Raw genomic sequence first — 16,901 nt, forward strand, 5'->3', positions numbered from 1 at the left:
CCTCTCATGCGGACACACAGTTTGTTGGTTGCATGCCTACAAAGAATGCAGCACAGTGGTTCCAGCTTGGCTTCTAGATCACATGACTGGTTTCATAGGTAGCCCTGCCTTTGATGTGATAGGTAATGTTAGTGACCGGACTGGAGTAGGTGGTGGTAGGAGGATGTATGGGACAGGTCTTGCATCTAGATCTCTGCTCTGTCAGCTGTCAGATACTTCCACCGACAAACCATGCCACAGCCATCCCATTCCAGTAATCCAGCAGGATCTCCAGTCACTACTCAAATCCTTAGGCCCATCCCAGAACCTCTCCCCAGAGTCCATCTCTCTACTTACCCCTACCACTCCCCGCACTCCCACCTTATACATACTTCCTAAAGTCCATAAACCCAACCACGCAGGACGCCCCATTGTGGCCTGTTACTGTGAGCCCACTGAGAGAATCTCTGCACTTGTAGATCAACACCTTCAACCTATTACCCGGAACCTATCCTCCTACATAAAAAATACCAACCATTTCCTTGACCGACTCTCTGAAGTTCCTCTCCCTTTACCACACAGTGCCCTGCACGTCACTATTGATGCGACCTCCCTGAACACTAACATTCCTAATGCCCATGGCCTTACAGCTATCGAACACTACCTTTCCAGACGCCCTATGGATTCCAAACCAACAACCTCCTTTCTAGTCTCCATGACCGACTAAATCCTGACCCACAATTACTTCTCCTTTGAAGGCATTACCTACAAACAAATCCGCAGTACGCCTAAGGGCACCCACATGGCACCATCCTATGCTAACTTCTTCATGGGCTATCTAGAGGAATCCTTCCTAAAAACCCAGAATCCTAAACCCCTCACGTGGTTCAGATTCATTGATGACATCTTTGCTATCTGGATTGAAGGTGAGGACACCTTACTCACATTCCTCCAGAACCTCAACAACTTCTCCCCCATTTGATTCACCTGGTCCTACTCAACCCAACAAGCCACCTTCCTAGATGTTGACCTCTGCCTCAGAGATGGCTGCATCTGTACCTCCCTCCACATCAAACCTACTAACCACCAACAACACCTCCACTTCGACAGCTGCCACCCGTTTCATACTAAGAAGTCCCTTCCGTACAGCCTAGCCACCCGTGGTCGTCCCATCTGCAGTGAAGAGCAGTCCCTCTCTAAATATACCAAGGGTCTCTCTGAAGCCTTCACTGACCGTAATTATCCTCCCATCCTTGTACAAAAACAAATATCCCGTGCCATATCTTTCCAGTATCCCACCACCTCCCAAAGTCCCACAGTCCGACCACAGAGGAGCATTCCCCTGTAACTCAGTACCATCCGGGACTGGAGCAACTGAATTACATTCTCTGCCAGGGTTTCTATTACGACTCGTCGTGCCCTGAAATGAGAAATGTCCTCCCCACTATCCTTCCCACCCTTCCTATCGTGGTATTTTTCCATCCACCGAACCTACACAATATACTCGCCCATCCTTACACAACCCCTGCTACCAACCCCTCACCTCATGCCTCATACCCCTGTAATAGACCTAGATGCAAGACCTGTCCCATACTTTCTCTTACCACCATCTACTCCAGTCCGGTCACTAACATTACCTATCACATCAAAGGCAGGGCTACCTGTGCAACCAGTCATGCAATCTACAAGCCAAGCTGCAACCACTGTGCTGCACTCTATGTAGGCATGCAACCAACAAACTGTCTGTCTGCATGAATGGCCACTGACAAACTGTGGCCAAGAATCAAGTGGACCACCCTGTTGCTGAGCATGCTGCCATGCTTCACAGCCTGTACCACACGGGTCCTGCCCGCCAACACCAGATTTTCTGAATGGCGCAGGTGGGAACTTTCCCTGCAATACATCCTATGTTCCCGTAACCCTCCTGGCCTCAACCTTTCCTAGTCACTCTCCTCACCCATCCAACCCCCTCCCTGTTCCCATTCCAGCACTACACAGCTGTCATTTCACCGCCACACCCACTCTTTTAATTTCTTCTATTTTTATTTTTATTTCTCTCCTTTCCGCTACTTACCCCCTCCCTCCTCCGCACCTTCTCTCCCACCCTCCGTCTAAACTGCAACACTTCACTGTCCACCACTCCCACCATACTATCCCTCCCTGCCCCAGCCTCCTCCTTACCCTCACCCAGTCGCCACTCCCATCATGCACTGGAGCTGCTGCTCGTAGTGTAGTTTCAGCTCTCTGAGGCTGCAGATGTGTGTGCAAGTTGCGCTTGTGTGTGTGTGTGTGTGTGTGTGTGTGTGTGTGTGTGTGTGTGTGCGCGCGCGCGTGCGTGTGTCTACTGCTGGCAAAGTCCTTAATGGCCGAAAGCTACGATTGTGTGAATCTTTTTATTGTGCCTATTGCGGTTCAGCATCTCAACTATATGGTGAGTAGCAACTTTCCTTCTCTCGTATTGATACACTTAGGTGCATATGATAATTCATAGGCTATTGTAGCTACTCACCATCAAATAAAAAAAATTACAGTAAAAAACATTTTACAGCACTTATTTACAATGGTTGCATTGCTGCACAAAATTTGTACAAAATATTCCAATTATGTGATATTTCTAATAACACACACACACACACACACACACACACACACACACACACCAATCGGTTCTGCTAAGAAATTCATCAATGAAGTAGAAGCAGCTGGGCATCAATAAATCCTTTAGACTCTTCTCAAACTGACTTTTGTTATTAGTTAAGCTTTAAATGGTTGCTGGGATGTTACTGAAAATGTGTGTTGCTGAATAGTGGACACCCTTCTGAACCAAAGTAAGTGGCTTCAAATCTTTGTGAAAGTTACTCTTGTTTCTAGTAGTGACTCCATGAACTGAGCTGTTGGTTTGAAAGAAAGATATATATTTTAGTGAGAAATTTCATTAAGGAATAAATGCATTGGGAAGCAATGACCCTCTACAGGATGTTCTTGAGTTCACACCAAAAATAATTTGTACTGCACAGTTTTGGTCACGAAAAATTTTTGCTTGGTTTGATGAGTTACCCCAGAAAATAATCCCATATGACATTATGGAATGAAAGGAAGCATAGTAAACTAGCTTTTTTATTTTTATATCACCTAATTATGACAACATTTGCATAGCAAATAGAGATTTGTTTGGGCACTTTAACAGTTCTGCAGTATGCTCCTCCCAGTGAAATTTATTATCAAGCTGTAATCAAATAAAATACAAGATGTGTGGCATTGTCACCAATGTGAACACTGTGGATGTGCTGCATGTGAAATAGGTACAAGTTTTCCAAATGTGGTATTCACCATACATGTGTTTGTGAGACACTGATCTGTGCAGAAAGTAGAACTATACTGCACTATTTCAAAAATGTGTTGTTCCTCCTGCACAGATTGTTGAATTAAATGTTCAGAAGAATAATGACAACTTGAAAGAATGCCTGTTTCACACAATGTGCTCAAAACTCTGGTAAGCACTCTACAATTAGGAACCTGATGTGTTAGAAAGCACTGCCAGCATAGTTCGGCAGCAGAGAGAGTCACAGAAGCCATACATATACCCCACATCTGCATACTCTTCATTAGAATAGGTGTGTGGCATTTCAGGCAGCACATGTATTAACACAGTTAACCAATTCTCTCTGATATACTCTCAATTCCTTGCACTACTTCACTTGGTAACAGTGCCTTTAATGGGTTAGTAAAATGGCAGAAAGACATCCTTGGCAAAGACGTTGAAAGCAACAAGGTAGGGTGAGCTAGAATAAAATATCAAAGAGGTTGGGTGGGACTGACAAACAGGTGAGCACCACTAGCCCAAAAACAGATGTACATTAAAGGTGTTCTTTATTGGAAACCATTCAGAATAGTGCATATGTCCGTGTAAAGCTTTTTTCCCCCCCTTCAAATGAGCATTCCTGTCATATCCCTAAATATTTACCATTCCCCTGGAACACATTGTATTGTATTTTTCCACCATGTAAATGAAATTTGATCACATCAGAAACTGGCTTAATTCAAAGCAAGTATCTACCCACCATGCACTCCTGCATGCCTAAAAAAACTGAAGACACTGCATGATATGCAGTCAGTGCATTCAATCTTTATCCACATCAAGCAGTCAGTACAGTCAGTCTTTGTTCACATCCATTATCCCTATGCAGTACATCATGAATGCACAGCTAATTGCATCAGACACTATTCTTGGTATGACATTTGTGCAAACAGCTAGAAGGGAGACATGTATCAAAGTAATATTAGGTATGAGGAGCCACACATATCGCACCATTATTTACACACATTCTTGCCTCCATTAAAATTATAACTTCTGTGCATCCTCGGTTATCTAATTTTCATCTGTCATGCAAGTAAGAGCCTTCTTTATCTTCACTCGTACTTACACAAAGTGAAAGTTCAAGTTCTTTTAGAAGTCTGTGAATTAAATCTCTATTGCTCAAATTACCTGTCTCACTTCTTTGAAGTGATTCAGTATTATACGGATTCCATTTTTCCAATCACTCTCAGATGGCTTTTCCCACTGGACTGCACTCTTTATTCTCTCTGGAACTGGAAACAAAAACTGTCAAGAAGAAAATTCAATTATCTGTTGTTTTCTCACTGTTTTAATAATATAAGTACATACTCAGTATATCCTGCTCTGGTGGATCTTGCAGTAAATTATCAGTTTTGTTGACAATCATGTGGTCCCCAACACCTGGATTAACCAGTAATACCTTCTTGTCGGCAGCTATTGCAATTAGAGAGAGAGACTGATTTGGACACCAGCTGACACTTCGCACAATTCCACCTGCTGGAATTGTGCGCACACAGCGACCTGTAGATACTTCCCAAACTGAAAAGAAAAAACAGAACCAGAAAACTGTATCCCTCCTGTAACACTTCAGTAGTAAAATAAATACATGCTACAGTTACTTTCTTATCCTTACTTTTCACAGTAAGATCGTCTGAGCCAGAGGCAAGGAACTGCCCTTTGGGTTCCACAGCAATAGTTCGAACCATGTCAGTATGTCCTTTATAAACAAGTGACATAACAGTTGGAAATGGCTGCAAATCTTTTGGACTTGGAAGCTGTGGAACTAATTCTTCAGGTTGAATTGTCAACTGGGAGGAAATAAAAACATATATCTATATTAATTTCACTCAACTTCTATATACGCTGCCTAACTAAAAAGTGAAGCATCCGTAAGGCATGGTCAGATGAAAATGTAACTTCGTGCACCTCCATACCTTTGGCAGCTATATAAATGATCAAGAGCTGCAATTCTCTGTAAGAGATGAAATGGTTAACAGAGTGTATTAGTGTCATTCATGTTTAGTGTTGTTAGCAAGCCTGGCTGAGTATATAAGCGGTGTAAACAGTGTCAGATGTGGAATGCTCAGTGTGAAGGCTTTACGGTGCAGAGTACTTGTGTGAAACATCATTGTCAGCAACTAACAGAGTTTGAAAGGGGCCTCATTACATGTCTCCATTTGGCCTGCTGGTCAAATCGTGCAATGTCCAGGTTGATGGAGCATTGGGAAGATACAGTGACCCAATGTTTCACTGAAAGTAAATGTGAGGGCAGGTTTACTACTCATCAAGATTTCAGGCAACCAAGTTTAATCACTACAGGCAAGGATCTCCATACTGTGCACCAATCACATCACAACCCCTTCAAATCTTAACCTGCCACATGAGTGCAAGTAATATGATCCTACAATATCATGTGTCATTCTGCACCTTGATTGGATACGAGCAGCAGCTGTTCTACTGAATTACCCTCCCATGTGTAGGCTGCCATTAACAGCACAACATGAATAGCTGCATCTGGAGTGGTGTCATGACTGGGAAGCAAGTCGTGTTCCGTTCAGTGATGAATCAGTTCTGCTCTACCCCAGATGACAATTTTTGGCAAGTATGGACGTTACATGGGACAAGATCCCATTTTTACAGGGTTTTTGAGAGAAACAGCAGAGTTTCTCTGGGTGTCATGGTGTGAGAAGCCACTGGGTACGACTTCAGGTCACAGGTTGTAGGCACAATTTTACACCTAGGACATTCAGTCTCCTCATGTGTTACCTTTTATGTGACAATATCACTGATCAAGTTTTCAACAGGACACTGCTCACCCACACACGGGATGGGTGTCTATGAACTGTGAACATGACAATGAGACTCTCCCAAGCTGGAAAGATAACCAGATCTGTCATTGACAGAACTTATGGGGACCAGCTTGGACATCAGCTCCTTCCCAGTGCCAGTATCTATGTTATCAACTATCAGTGGCAACAGTTGTGAAGCAGCTTGCCTCAGGAGAAGAAATAATGGCTTTATGTCACTCTTCCCAGTTGAATCAGCACAAACAAGTTTCTTCCACCCCTTCTCAGAGCTTCACTTTTTTTTGCAGGCAAGATGGTTGTTGCACCATTATTTTACACTCAATATTTCTATTAATTCCAATTTTCTTCTTATTCAATCACAATCTACACTACACACTAAAAACAACCAATGAACAACAAATGTGAATGATTCTTTCTGAAATACGGTGCAACTGCTGCAGCCTATCTCCCAAATCAATGTATACAGTCCATACAAAAAATTAATAAAGTAGGAAAGTTCTCGCAGATTGTAAATACCTATAACAGACAGCTAAAATAACTGTCGACAACACAGCTGCTACATAATTATTTTATTATTAAAAGTATGCAGTAAAGTAACTCAGGCCTGAATGTTAGTTAAAAAATACAGGAACTCTATTGAAAATGATCAGGGCTGCCACCAGTTTACCCAAGTGAAATTCCCTGATTTCCAGATAAGTTTTAGCATCTTCCCTTGACAAATTTTGAGATCTGAAAAATACGTAAGGATTTCTGAATTTCTCTCTCACGTGAGGAAAAATCTTAAGTACTAACATCAACATATTTTGTAATGAACTGTTTTTAGATGGAGAAAGCAAGTTAAACGGTTGTGTGTTTCATTAAGACCCCTATCGTTATTTTATTTCAATAAAATGAAACACACATGGTGACAAAAATAAACTTTTCCTTTGAGTTGCAAGACAGATTTGAAATACCTTCACTATTCTCAGAAACAACCTCAGAAAAAATTAGGCCTCTTGAAAGAAGTGTATAAGACAGGGAAGAGTTGTGTAAACCAACACTATAGGTGACTGGCAACAAAATGTTGGTTCTACTATGTTCTTTATTGTTGATTATTACTCACCGTGTTATGTCTATTATTTTACTGATATTGAATGATTTTTCTTTCGAGAAATATATGAGTACATAGTGTCCAAACTGCCAGCAACTGCTACAATTTTCTTCTTATCATCCATCTTTTTAATAAAAAAAACTACTTTCAAAGTGTCAAAATGTACTACAATAAATAAAATTTCTATAAAACACTGCACTGTTCAATATACTTGTGGTTAGACAGTCACAATGGCTGAAATTCATCCCCCATGGCCTCTGGCCTGCTGAGGAGCAACGCAGTCCTGGGCCCACGGATAAACCACGAAAATTCGCTGCATTATGCCACACACAGACAGACCTGGCCTGCGAACAGATTGGCGAGACAAGATTCGATTGGCAGGGCCTGCACATTAGTGGGAAATTACAGGTTTCAGATTTGCAGGCCCAATCCATTAGAGATACCCGCAGAAATGGCCAGCAGTTTTGGCCTGTCACAGAAATCCACTCGTGTGGCCAGCTATTCATGCATCACAGACGCCATGTTGATGAAATAAGACCACAGTGATCAATCCATGCAACAGATAAATTGAACAAATACTTTGGGAAGCAATACTAATGAGGATAGGTAGCAACTCACTGTAAAGATGATCGATGAGCCGAAGACAGGCATGTAGAAAAGACAATCATACTCTCAGAATTAAATTGTCGGCCATAGCCTTTGTCAGAAAACAATAATGTGCAAACACACATTCACAAAATCACTCAGACAACTCATGGACACACGACCGCCGTCTCCAGCTGCTGTGTCAACAGTCTCTGAGAATCAGATTCAAACAAACACACCTCACACCTCCCTGCCTCTCGTCGGCAGCTGCTAGGCTAGCGGTAAGTAGTGGTGGCAGCACTGACTGCAAGCTGAGGGGAGCGGTAGGAAGGGCAAAGTATTAGGGATGAGTAGGGAAGCGGCGTACGTACTCAGCTGTGTCCAGACAGTGACGGTGCATGACATCGCAGTAAATGGCTCTGAGCACTACGGGACTTAATATCTGTGGTCATCAGTCCCCTAGAACTTAGAACTACTTAAACCTAACTAACCTAAGGACATCACACACATCCATGCCCGAGGCAGGATTCGAACCTGCGACCGTAGCAGTCGCGCGGTTCCGGACAGAGCGCCTAGAACCCATCACAGTAAACAAACCATTTCATCTACTGAGACAAAAACAAGATTTTTCCAGGTGTGTTTTTTTTTTTTTTCCAAATTTCCCTGATACATCTGAAATTCCCTGACATTCCCTGATTTCTAGAGCTTGTGGCAACCTTGATGATACTCTTTCTTATTGAGTTACAGAGGAACATTACTGCTTAATGTAGATTCCTTCAGTTGGTGCAACTTGCTGCTTTTCATTCTCACAAATCTTTGGAAGAGGTGAAAATCGTGTTGGGTGCCAGGAATGCAGCAAATGATGTACTGACTTAAGACCTTTAGATTCATAGAACCATATTCACCACACCAACTGCCTCAGGTTTTTAACACTGAACATAATTTTAAAGGGTTTCCTGTAAGTAATAACAAAAATAATTACTTAACTTACCCTCATCTTCCTTGCCCGTGGGCACATGTATAAATCCAGACAACGTAAGAACCTCTCTCTAATATATCTACTGTAAGCTGGAACTTCCCTCAATGACCTGTATTTCTGAGGTATGAAGTGAAGTTTCCTCTTCCATGGTGTGGCTTGCAACTTATTCCACTGTTTTACCTGCCAATAAAGAAAATATCTGTTAAGCAATGTCACCATAAATAATTAAATGTATGTCTGTTGTTGCAAGTTACTTACTAGAACAAGTACTATTCAGTTACTTACTTCTCTTTCATCAAAGAGATATTCTGGTGGAGGATTGTAGGATTCAGCATGCCCAGGTAAATGACGTTTTGGAGCTGGTATATGATCATGAATACGTCTCATGTGTTCAGCTGTATCGTCTGTCTGCCACAACATATAAAATTTTGGATCTTTATCTTTTTCTTTCCTTGGTTTTATCCATCCCATTTTTATAGCATGAACCAATTTAGATACTTTTTCTTTCTCTGATTTACTTGGCAAGAACGATCGTTTGTGTTCTGGAAACTTTCGTAGTGGTGTCTTCATGACTTCTGAGGTAAACCATTCTATCCAAGGCTATTAATAAAATAAATAAACAGTTAAAACATACAACTGTAGCAAGTAAAGTATATTGGGGATGAAAGAGTTCCATTATGAAACCAACACAAAAATTTCAGCATTACTACAGTTTATTGCAAGGTGAAGCATTACTACACAAGCATACTCTAAGGCAAAAAGGACCAAAATCAGTGGGTGGTCATATGTGCCTCTGTGCTTGCTCATCAGCAACTGGCTTGTTAACAACAATGACCATACCTATCCTGTATCATTACTGGTGACAAGAAATGGTGTCTTTATGCTAAATAAGGAAAAAGAGGAATGGTTGATCCCAAACAAAGCAGTAACTCCCTGAACAACAACCTGTATGTTATGCATCTGGTAGAACAGTGACAGTGTAGTTATTGCAAATTGCTGCCCCAAGGTGTAACCATCACTGCTGACATTTATTGTAAATAAATGTTTTGCAAATGTAATCCATGAACAACTACCATGAAGACTGCATGAAGGAAGCTACTCCATGACAATGCCCCTCCGTATTCTGCTGTAGTTGTTGTTGTTGTTGTTGTTGTGGTCTTCAGTCCTGAGACTGGTTTGATGCAGCTCTCCATGCTGCTCTATCCTATGCAAGTTTCTTCATCTCCCAGTACTCACTGCAACCTACATCCTTCTGAATCTGCTTAGTGTATTCATCTCTTGGTCTCCCTCTACGATTTTTACCCTCCGCGCTGCCCTCCAATGCTAAATTTGTGATTCCTTGATGCCTCAAAACATGTCCGACCAACCGATCCCTTCTTCTAGTCAAGTTGTGCCACAAACTTCTCTTCTCCCCAATCCTATTCAATACCTCCTCATTAGTTACATGATCTACGCACCTTATCTTCAGCATTCTTCTGTAGCACCACATTTCGAAAGCTTCTATTCTCTTCTTCTCCAAAATAGTTATCGTCCATGTTTCACTTCCATACATGGCTACACTCCATACAAATACTTTCAGAAACGACTTCCTGACACTTAAATCTATACTCGATGTTAACAAATTTCTCTTCTTCAGAAACGATTTCCTTGCCATTGCCAGTCTACATTTTATATCCTCTCTACTTCGACCATCATCAGTTATTTTGCTCCCCAAATAGCAAAACTCCTTTACTACTTTAAGTGTCTCATTTCCTAATCTAATTCCCTCAGCATCGTTTTGCTTTTGTTGATGTTCATCTTATACCCTCCTTTCAAGACACTGTCCATTCCGATCAACTGCTCTTCCAAGTCCTTTGCTGTCTCTGACAGAATTACAATGTCATCGGCGAATCTCAAAGTTTTTATTTCTTCTCCATGGATTTTAATGCCTACTCCGAACTTTTCTTTTGTTTCCTTTACTGCTTGCTCAATATACAGATTGAATAACATCGGAGAGAGGCTACAACCCTGTCTCACTCCTTTCCCAACCACTGCTTCCCTTTCATGTCCCTCGACTTTTGTAACTGCCATCTGGTTGCTGTACAAATTGTAAATAGCCTTTCGCTCCCTGTGTTTTACCCCTGTCACCTTTAGAATTTGAAGGAGAGTATTCCAGTTAACATTGTCAAAAGCTTACTCTAAGTCTACAAATGCTAGAAACGTAGGTTTGCCTTTTCTTAATCTTTCTTCTAAGATAAGTTGTAAGGTTAGTATTGCTTCACATGTTCCAACATTTCTACGGAATCCAAACTGATCTTCCCCGAGGTCCGTTTCTACCAGTTTTTCCATTCGTCTGTAAAGAATTCGCGTTAGTATTTTGCAGCTGTGACTTATTAAACTGACTGTTCGGTAATTTTCACATCTGTCAACACCTGCTTTCTTTGGGATTGGAATTATTATATTCTTCTTGAAGTCTGAGGGTATTTCGCCTGGCTCATATATCTTGCTCACCAGATGGTAGAGTTTTGTCATGACTGGCTCTCCCAAGGTCATCAGTGGTTCTAATGGAATGTTGTCTACTCCCGGGGCCTTGTTTCGACTCAGGTCTTTCAGTGCTCTGTCAAACTCTTCACGCAGTATCTTATCTCCCATTTCGTCTTCATCTACATCCTCTTCCATTTCCGTAATTATAATATATAAGTATTCTGCTAGACTGGCAAAAAACACCATACAGGTGTTCGGCTCAGAAATCATTCCACACCCAACTTATTCACATGAACTTGGGCCCCCAGATTTTCACCTTTTCTGCTCTCTGTCGAACAACCTTCAATGAACTTCCTCTCCAGATGAAAATGTGCTCCAAATGTGGCTCCATGAGTTCTTCACCTCAAAATCATGTGGTTGCTACACCCGTGGAATCTAAAAGTTACTGCACCATCAGCAGCAGGCTGTTGTAATTAGTGAAGGAGAATATGTTATTAATGGATAAAGTCTCTACCATGTGTATCTGTTGTGTTTACTAAACTTACAGAAATATGCTGTGAACTTACGCTCCAACATAATAACATGCTGTTGTGCTATTGGCATGCTGTGATGCTGATGGGTTATTTACTTTAATCAGGGTAGTCTATGCTGATCAAGGAATTTTCATGCTTCAGCAGTATAAGCACTAGATAACACATTGGCAGGCATTGATATTCCATTCCCATCGGGTTTAACGTATGATGGTAGTTATAGCCTGTTTTCTTACTATTTTTCATCAGATGAAGCATCCCCCTCACCAAACTATTTCATAAGAACATCCCCCAAGAAAGATTTACATATGTTAAAAGAATTTTTAGCTACTACTTAGGCAGAGGAAGAAAAACCATGAATGTGCATTTGGAATGGTTTCAGGAAAAGTTCAAGTTTTAAAAGGTCCAGTATGTAGAAGGAATCCCGCAAGAGTGAATGATGATATCAAAGCCATAGTTCAGTTCTCCACAATTATATAGACAATTAAGAAGATTCTAATACACACGGACAAGCTTTTAAGAAAATCATGAAACCATTAATGATATTGCAATATTATAACACCTACAGGTTACAATTTGTACTTATTCACTGGCAGATTTATTACGAAAATGTGCAGCGAAATTATTTTATAATCCCACATGCATCTCTTCCTTGGGAGTGGAACCACTCCACTTCTATGTTCATTTCGTGTTGGCTGTAATTAAATTACGTAAATGAAAACAAAATAAATGCTTTACTTTAACGTGTTGACAATTACTTCTAATTTGAAAATCCTGGTATCATTAGATTTATACATACAGAAATGTGGTGATGGTGATTTGTGCTCTACAAATCATTTGTACGTGAACACTACTGTGTTCACACATATCGTAGATTTGTGGATTTTGCCATTTTATCATTATTTTCATTGTTTGTGTGTACATGACAGTATAATTTTACAGAACGAGCAGATGCTCATAGTCTCTCTGTGTGGCTTACATTTTTCGTACATTTGCTCTATTAATGCACCAATGTCGTCGTAACTGCCGTCTGCTTCACGTCTGCTGTGCAGCGAGCTACCTTAATTTAAGTATTAACTGTATTTTTCTTACTTGTCACTTCTTCTTCCGTGTGTTTTTGCTTTTAGGAAGCTTTAATTGACGAGCGCTAGTAACAGTGTTCCATATACTTCGTGTTTGTTTTGAACACAGTCAGAGAGAGTCCCTTTAAGTCAGCCATAGTGCCAGTAGTGCTAGTGTTTGTTTTCAATACAGTCAAGAGACAGGTAGTGCTATTTTCATTGTTTTCTGCAAGAAGTGGCTAGCAACCACAGTTTAGTCAACAATCAGCCGCCTTTAGTGAATTAGCAGTCTAGTTAAAAGTTGATTAACTCTCTACAGTAAATTGATTTCTTAGGATGGATAGGATGTGTGACTGCTGTGTACGGACGCAGGAGGAGCTGGCCACTGTTCGCGAACAGCTGAGCGTGTTGATGGCCGCGGTCAGCCATCTTCAGGCTGCTGCCTCGGATTGTAGTGGCAGTGGGGAGTCTGGTGCGTCACATGGTACACCCCAGGGTTTACATGCTTCACCCACTGTCCCTGCTGTCGAGACATCTTCGTGGGTACCGGTCGCGGTTGGGCCACCCTCTCCCCAAGGGGAGTGGCGGGTTCAGCGGCGTTCGCGGCGCACGAGGTGGAGTGTAAATGTGGAGGCTGGCTGTGTGGGATTGCCCGCTCAGCCTGTGAGTGGACATGTGGCCACTCCTTCATCAAGGTCCGAGCAGGCACATGGGAGGGAGGGGTTTATTAGTTACTGGGAGCTCCAACATTAGTCGGGTTAAGAAGGCCAATGTTCACTCTGTCTGCTTCCCGGGGGGTCTCATCCGAGATGTGGAGGAGGCCCTGCCGGCGGCGATAGAGAGCACTGGGTACACCTGACTGCAAATTGTTGCTCGTGTCGGCACCAATGACTCCTGCCGTCTGGGTTCAGAGGACATCCTCAGTTCGTACAGGCGGTTGGCGGAATTGGTGAAGGCGGAAAGCCTCGCTCGCGGGGTGGAATCAGAGCTAACTATTTTTAGTCTCGTTCCCAGAACCGATCGTGGTCCTCTGGTTTGGAGCCAAGTGGAAGGCTTAAACCAGAGGCTCAGACGATTCTGCGGAGATCTGGAGTGCAAATTTCTCAACCTCCGCTATCGGGTGGAGAAATGTAGGGTCCCCCTGAATAGGTCAGGCGTGCACTACACGCCGGAAGCGGCTACAAGGGTAGCGGAGTATGTGTGGAGTGCACATGTGGGTCTTTTTGGTTAGAGAATTCCCTCCCTAGGCCCGACAAGACGCCTCCTGAGACGCAGCAAGGTAGGAGTAGGCAAAATGCAACAGGGAATAACAATATTAATGTGCTAATAGTAAACTGCAGGAGCATCTATAGAAAGGTCCCAGAACTGCTCTCATTAATAAACGGTCACAACGCCCATATAGTACTAGGGACAGAAAGTTGGCTGAAACGAGACGTAAACAGTAATGAAATCCTAAACTCAGATTGGAATGTATACCGCAGGGACAGGCTGGACAGTGAAGGGGGAGGCGTGTTTATAGCGATAAGAAGTGCAATAGTATCGAAGGAAATTGACGGAGATCCAAAATGTGAAATAATTTGGGTGAAGGTCACGGTTAAAGCAGGCTCAGACATGGTAATTGGATGTCTCTATAGGTCCCCTGGCTCATCAGCTGTTGTGGCTGAGCACCTGAAGGATAATTTGGAAAATATTTCGAGTAGATTTCCCCACCATGTTATAGTTCTGGGTGGAGATTTTAATTTGCCGGATATAGACTGGGAGACTCAAACGTTCATAATGGGTGGCAGGGACAAAGAATCCAGTGAAATTTTTTTTAAGTGCTTTATCTGAAAACTACCTTGAGCAGTTAAACAGAGAACTGACTCGTGGCGATAACATATTAGACCTTCTGGTGACAAACAGACCCGAACTATTTGAAACAGTTAACACAGAACAGGAAATCAGCAATCATAAAGCGGTTACTGCATTGATGATTTCAGCCGTAAATAGAAATATTAAAACAGGTAGGAAGATTCTTCTGTTTAGCAAAAGTGACAAAAAGCAGATTACAGAGTACCTGACGGCTCAACACAAAAGTTTTGTCTCAAGTACAGATAGTGTTGAGGATCAGTGGACAAAGTTCAAAACCATCGTACAATATGCGTTAGATGAGTATGTGCCAAGCAAGATCGTAAGAGATGGAAAAGAGCCACCGTGGTACAACAACCAACTTAGGAAACTGATGCGGAAGCAAAGGGAACTTAACAGCAAACATAAACATAGCCAAACCCTTGCAGACAAACAAAAATTACGAGAAGCGAAATGTAGTGTGAGGAGGGCTATGCGAGAGGCATTCAATGAATTCGAAAGTAAAGTTCTATGTACTGACTTGGCAGAAAATCCTAAGAAATTTTGGTCTTATGTCAAAGCAGTAGGTGGATCAAAACAAAATGTCCAGACACTCTGTGACCAAAATGGTACTGAAACAGAGGATGACAGACAAAAGGCCAAAATACTAAATGCCTTTTTCCAAAGCTGTTTCACACAGGAAGACTGCACTGTAGTTCCTTCTCTAGATTGTCGAACAGATGACAAAATGGTAGATATCAAAATAGACGACAGAGGGATAGAGAAACAATTAAAATCGCTCAAAAGAGGAAAGTCCGTTGGACCTGATGGGATACCAGTTCGATTTTACACAGAGTACGCAAAGGAACTTGCCCCCCTTCTTGCAGCGGTGTACCGTAGGTCTCTAGAAGAGCGTAGTGTTCCAAAGGATTGGAAAAGGGCACAGGTCATACCCATTTTCAAGAAGGGACGTCGAACAGATGTGCAGAACTATAGACCTATATCTCTAACGTCGATCAGTTGTAGAATTTTGGAACACGTATTATGTTCGAGTACAATAACTTTTCTGGAGACTAGAAATCTACTCTGTAGGAATCAGCATGGGTTTCGAAAAAGACGGTCGTGTGAAACCCAGCTCGCGCTATTCGTCCACGAGACTCAGAGGGCCATAGACACGGGTTCACAGGTAGATGCCGTGTTTCTTGACTTCCGCAAGGCGTGCGATACAGTTCCCCACAGTCATTTAATGAACAAAGTAAGAGCATATGGACTGTCAGACCAATTGTGTGATTGGATTCAAGAGTTCCTAGACAACAGAATGCAGCATGTCATTCTCAATGGAGAGAAGTCTTCCGAAGTAAGAGTGATTTCAGGTGTGCCGTAGGGGAGTGTCATAGGACCATTGCTATTCACAATATACATAAATGACCTTGTGGATGACATCGGAAGTTCACTGAGGCTTTTTGCGGATGATGCTGTGGTGTATCGAGAGGTTGTAACAATGGAAAATTGTACTGAAATGCAGGAGGATCTGCAGCGAATTGACGCATGGTGCAGGGAATGGCAATTGAATCTCAATGTAGACAAGTGTAATGTGCTGTGAATACATAGAAAGATAGTTCCCTTATCATTTAGCTACAAAATAGCAGGTCAGCAACTGGAAGCAGTTAATTCCATAAATTATCTGGGAGTATGCATTAGGAGTGATTTAAAATGGAATGATCATATAAAGTTGATCATCGGTAAAGCAGATGCCGGACTGAGATTCATTGGAAGAATCCTAAGGAAATGCAATCTGAAAACAAAGGAAGTAGGTTACAGTACGCTTGTTCGCCCACTGATTGAATACTGCTCAGCAGTGTAGGATCCGTACCAGATAGGGTTGATAGAACAGATAGAGAAGAACCAACGGAGAGCAGCGCGCTTCGTTACAGGATCATTTAGTAATCGCGAAAGCATTACGGAGATGATAGATAAACTCCAGTGGAAGACTCTGCAGGAGAGACGCTGAGTAGCTCGGTACGGGCTTTTGTTCAAGTTTCGAGAACATACCTTCACCGAAGAGTCAAGCAGTATATTGCTACCTCCTACGTATATCTCGCGAAGAGACCATGAGGATAAAATCAGAGAGAAAATCAGAAAAATCAGAAGCATACCGACAATCCTTCTTTCCACAAACAATACAAGACGGAATAGAAGGGAGAACCGATAGAGGTACTCAGGGTAACCTCCGCCACACACTG

General features: G+C 42.2%; 1 protein-coding gene across 1 annotated transcript in view; it reads right to left on the minus strand.

The window, feature by feature from the left end:
• Positions 1-16,901, minus strand: part of LOC124615322 (ribosome biogenesis protein BOP1 homolog) — an 88,405-nt gene that overhangs the window by 40,050 nt on the left and 31,454 nt on the right. Inside the window, exons 5-9 of the mRNA XM_047143122.1 lie at positions 9,063-9,377; positions 8,790-8,957; positions 4,950-5,124; positions 4,646-4,855; positions 4,466-4,569 (exon numbers count right to left, since the gene is read on the minus strand). Of these exons, the coding sequence (XP_046999078.1) occupies positions 4,466-4,569; positions 4,646-4,855; positions 4,950-5,124; positions 8,790-8,957; positions 9,063-9,377 (972 nt within the window). The remainder of the gene's footprint in view (positions 1-4,465; positions 4,570-4,645; positions 4,856-4,949; positions 5,125-8,789; positions 8,958-9,062; positions 9,378-16,901) is intronic.

The sequence above is a fragment of the Schistocerca americana genome, chromosome 5, assembly GCF_021461395.2.
Source record: "Schistocerca americana isolate TAMUIC-IGC-003095 chromosome 5, iqSchAmer2.1, whole genome shotgun sequence".
In the NCBI taxonomy this organism is placed as follows: Eukaryota; Metazoa; Arthropoda; class Insecta; order Orthoptera; family Acrididae; genus Schistocerca; species Schistocerca americana.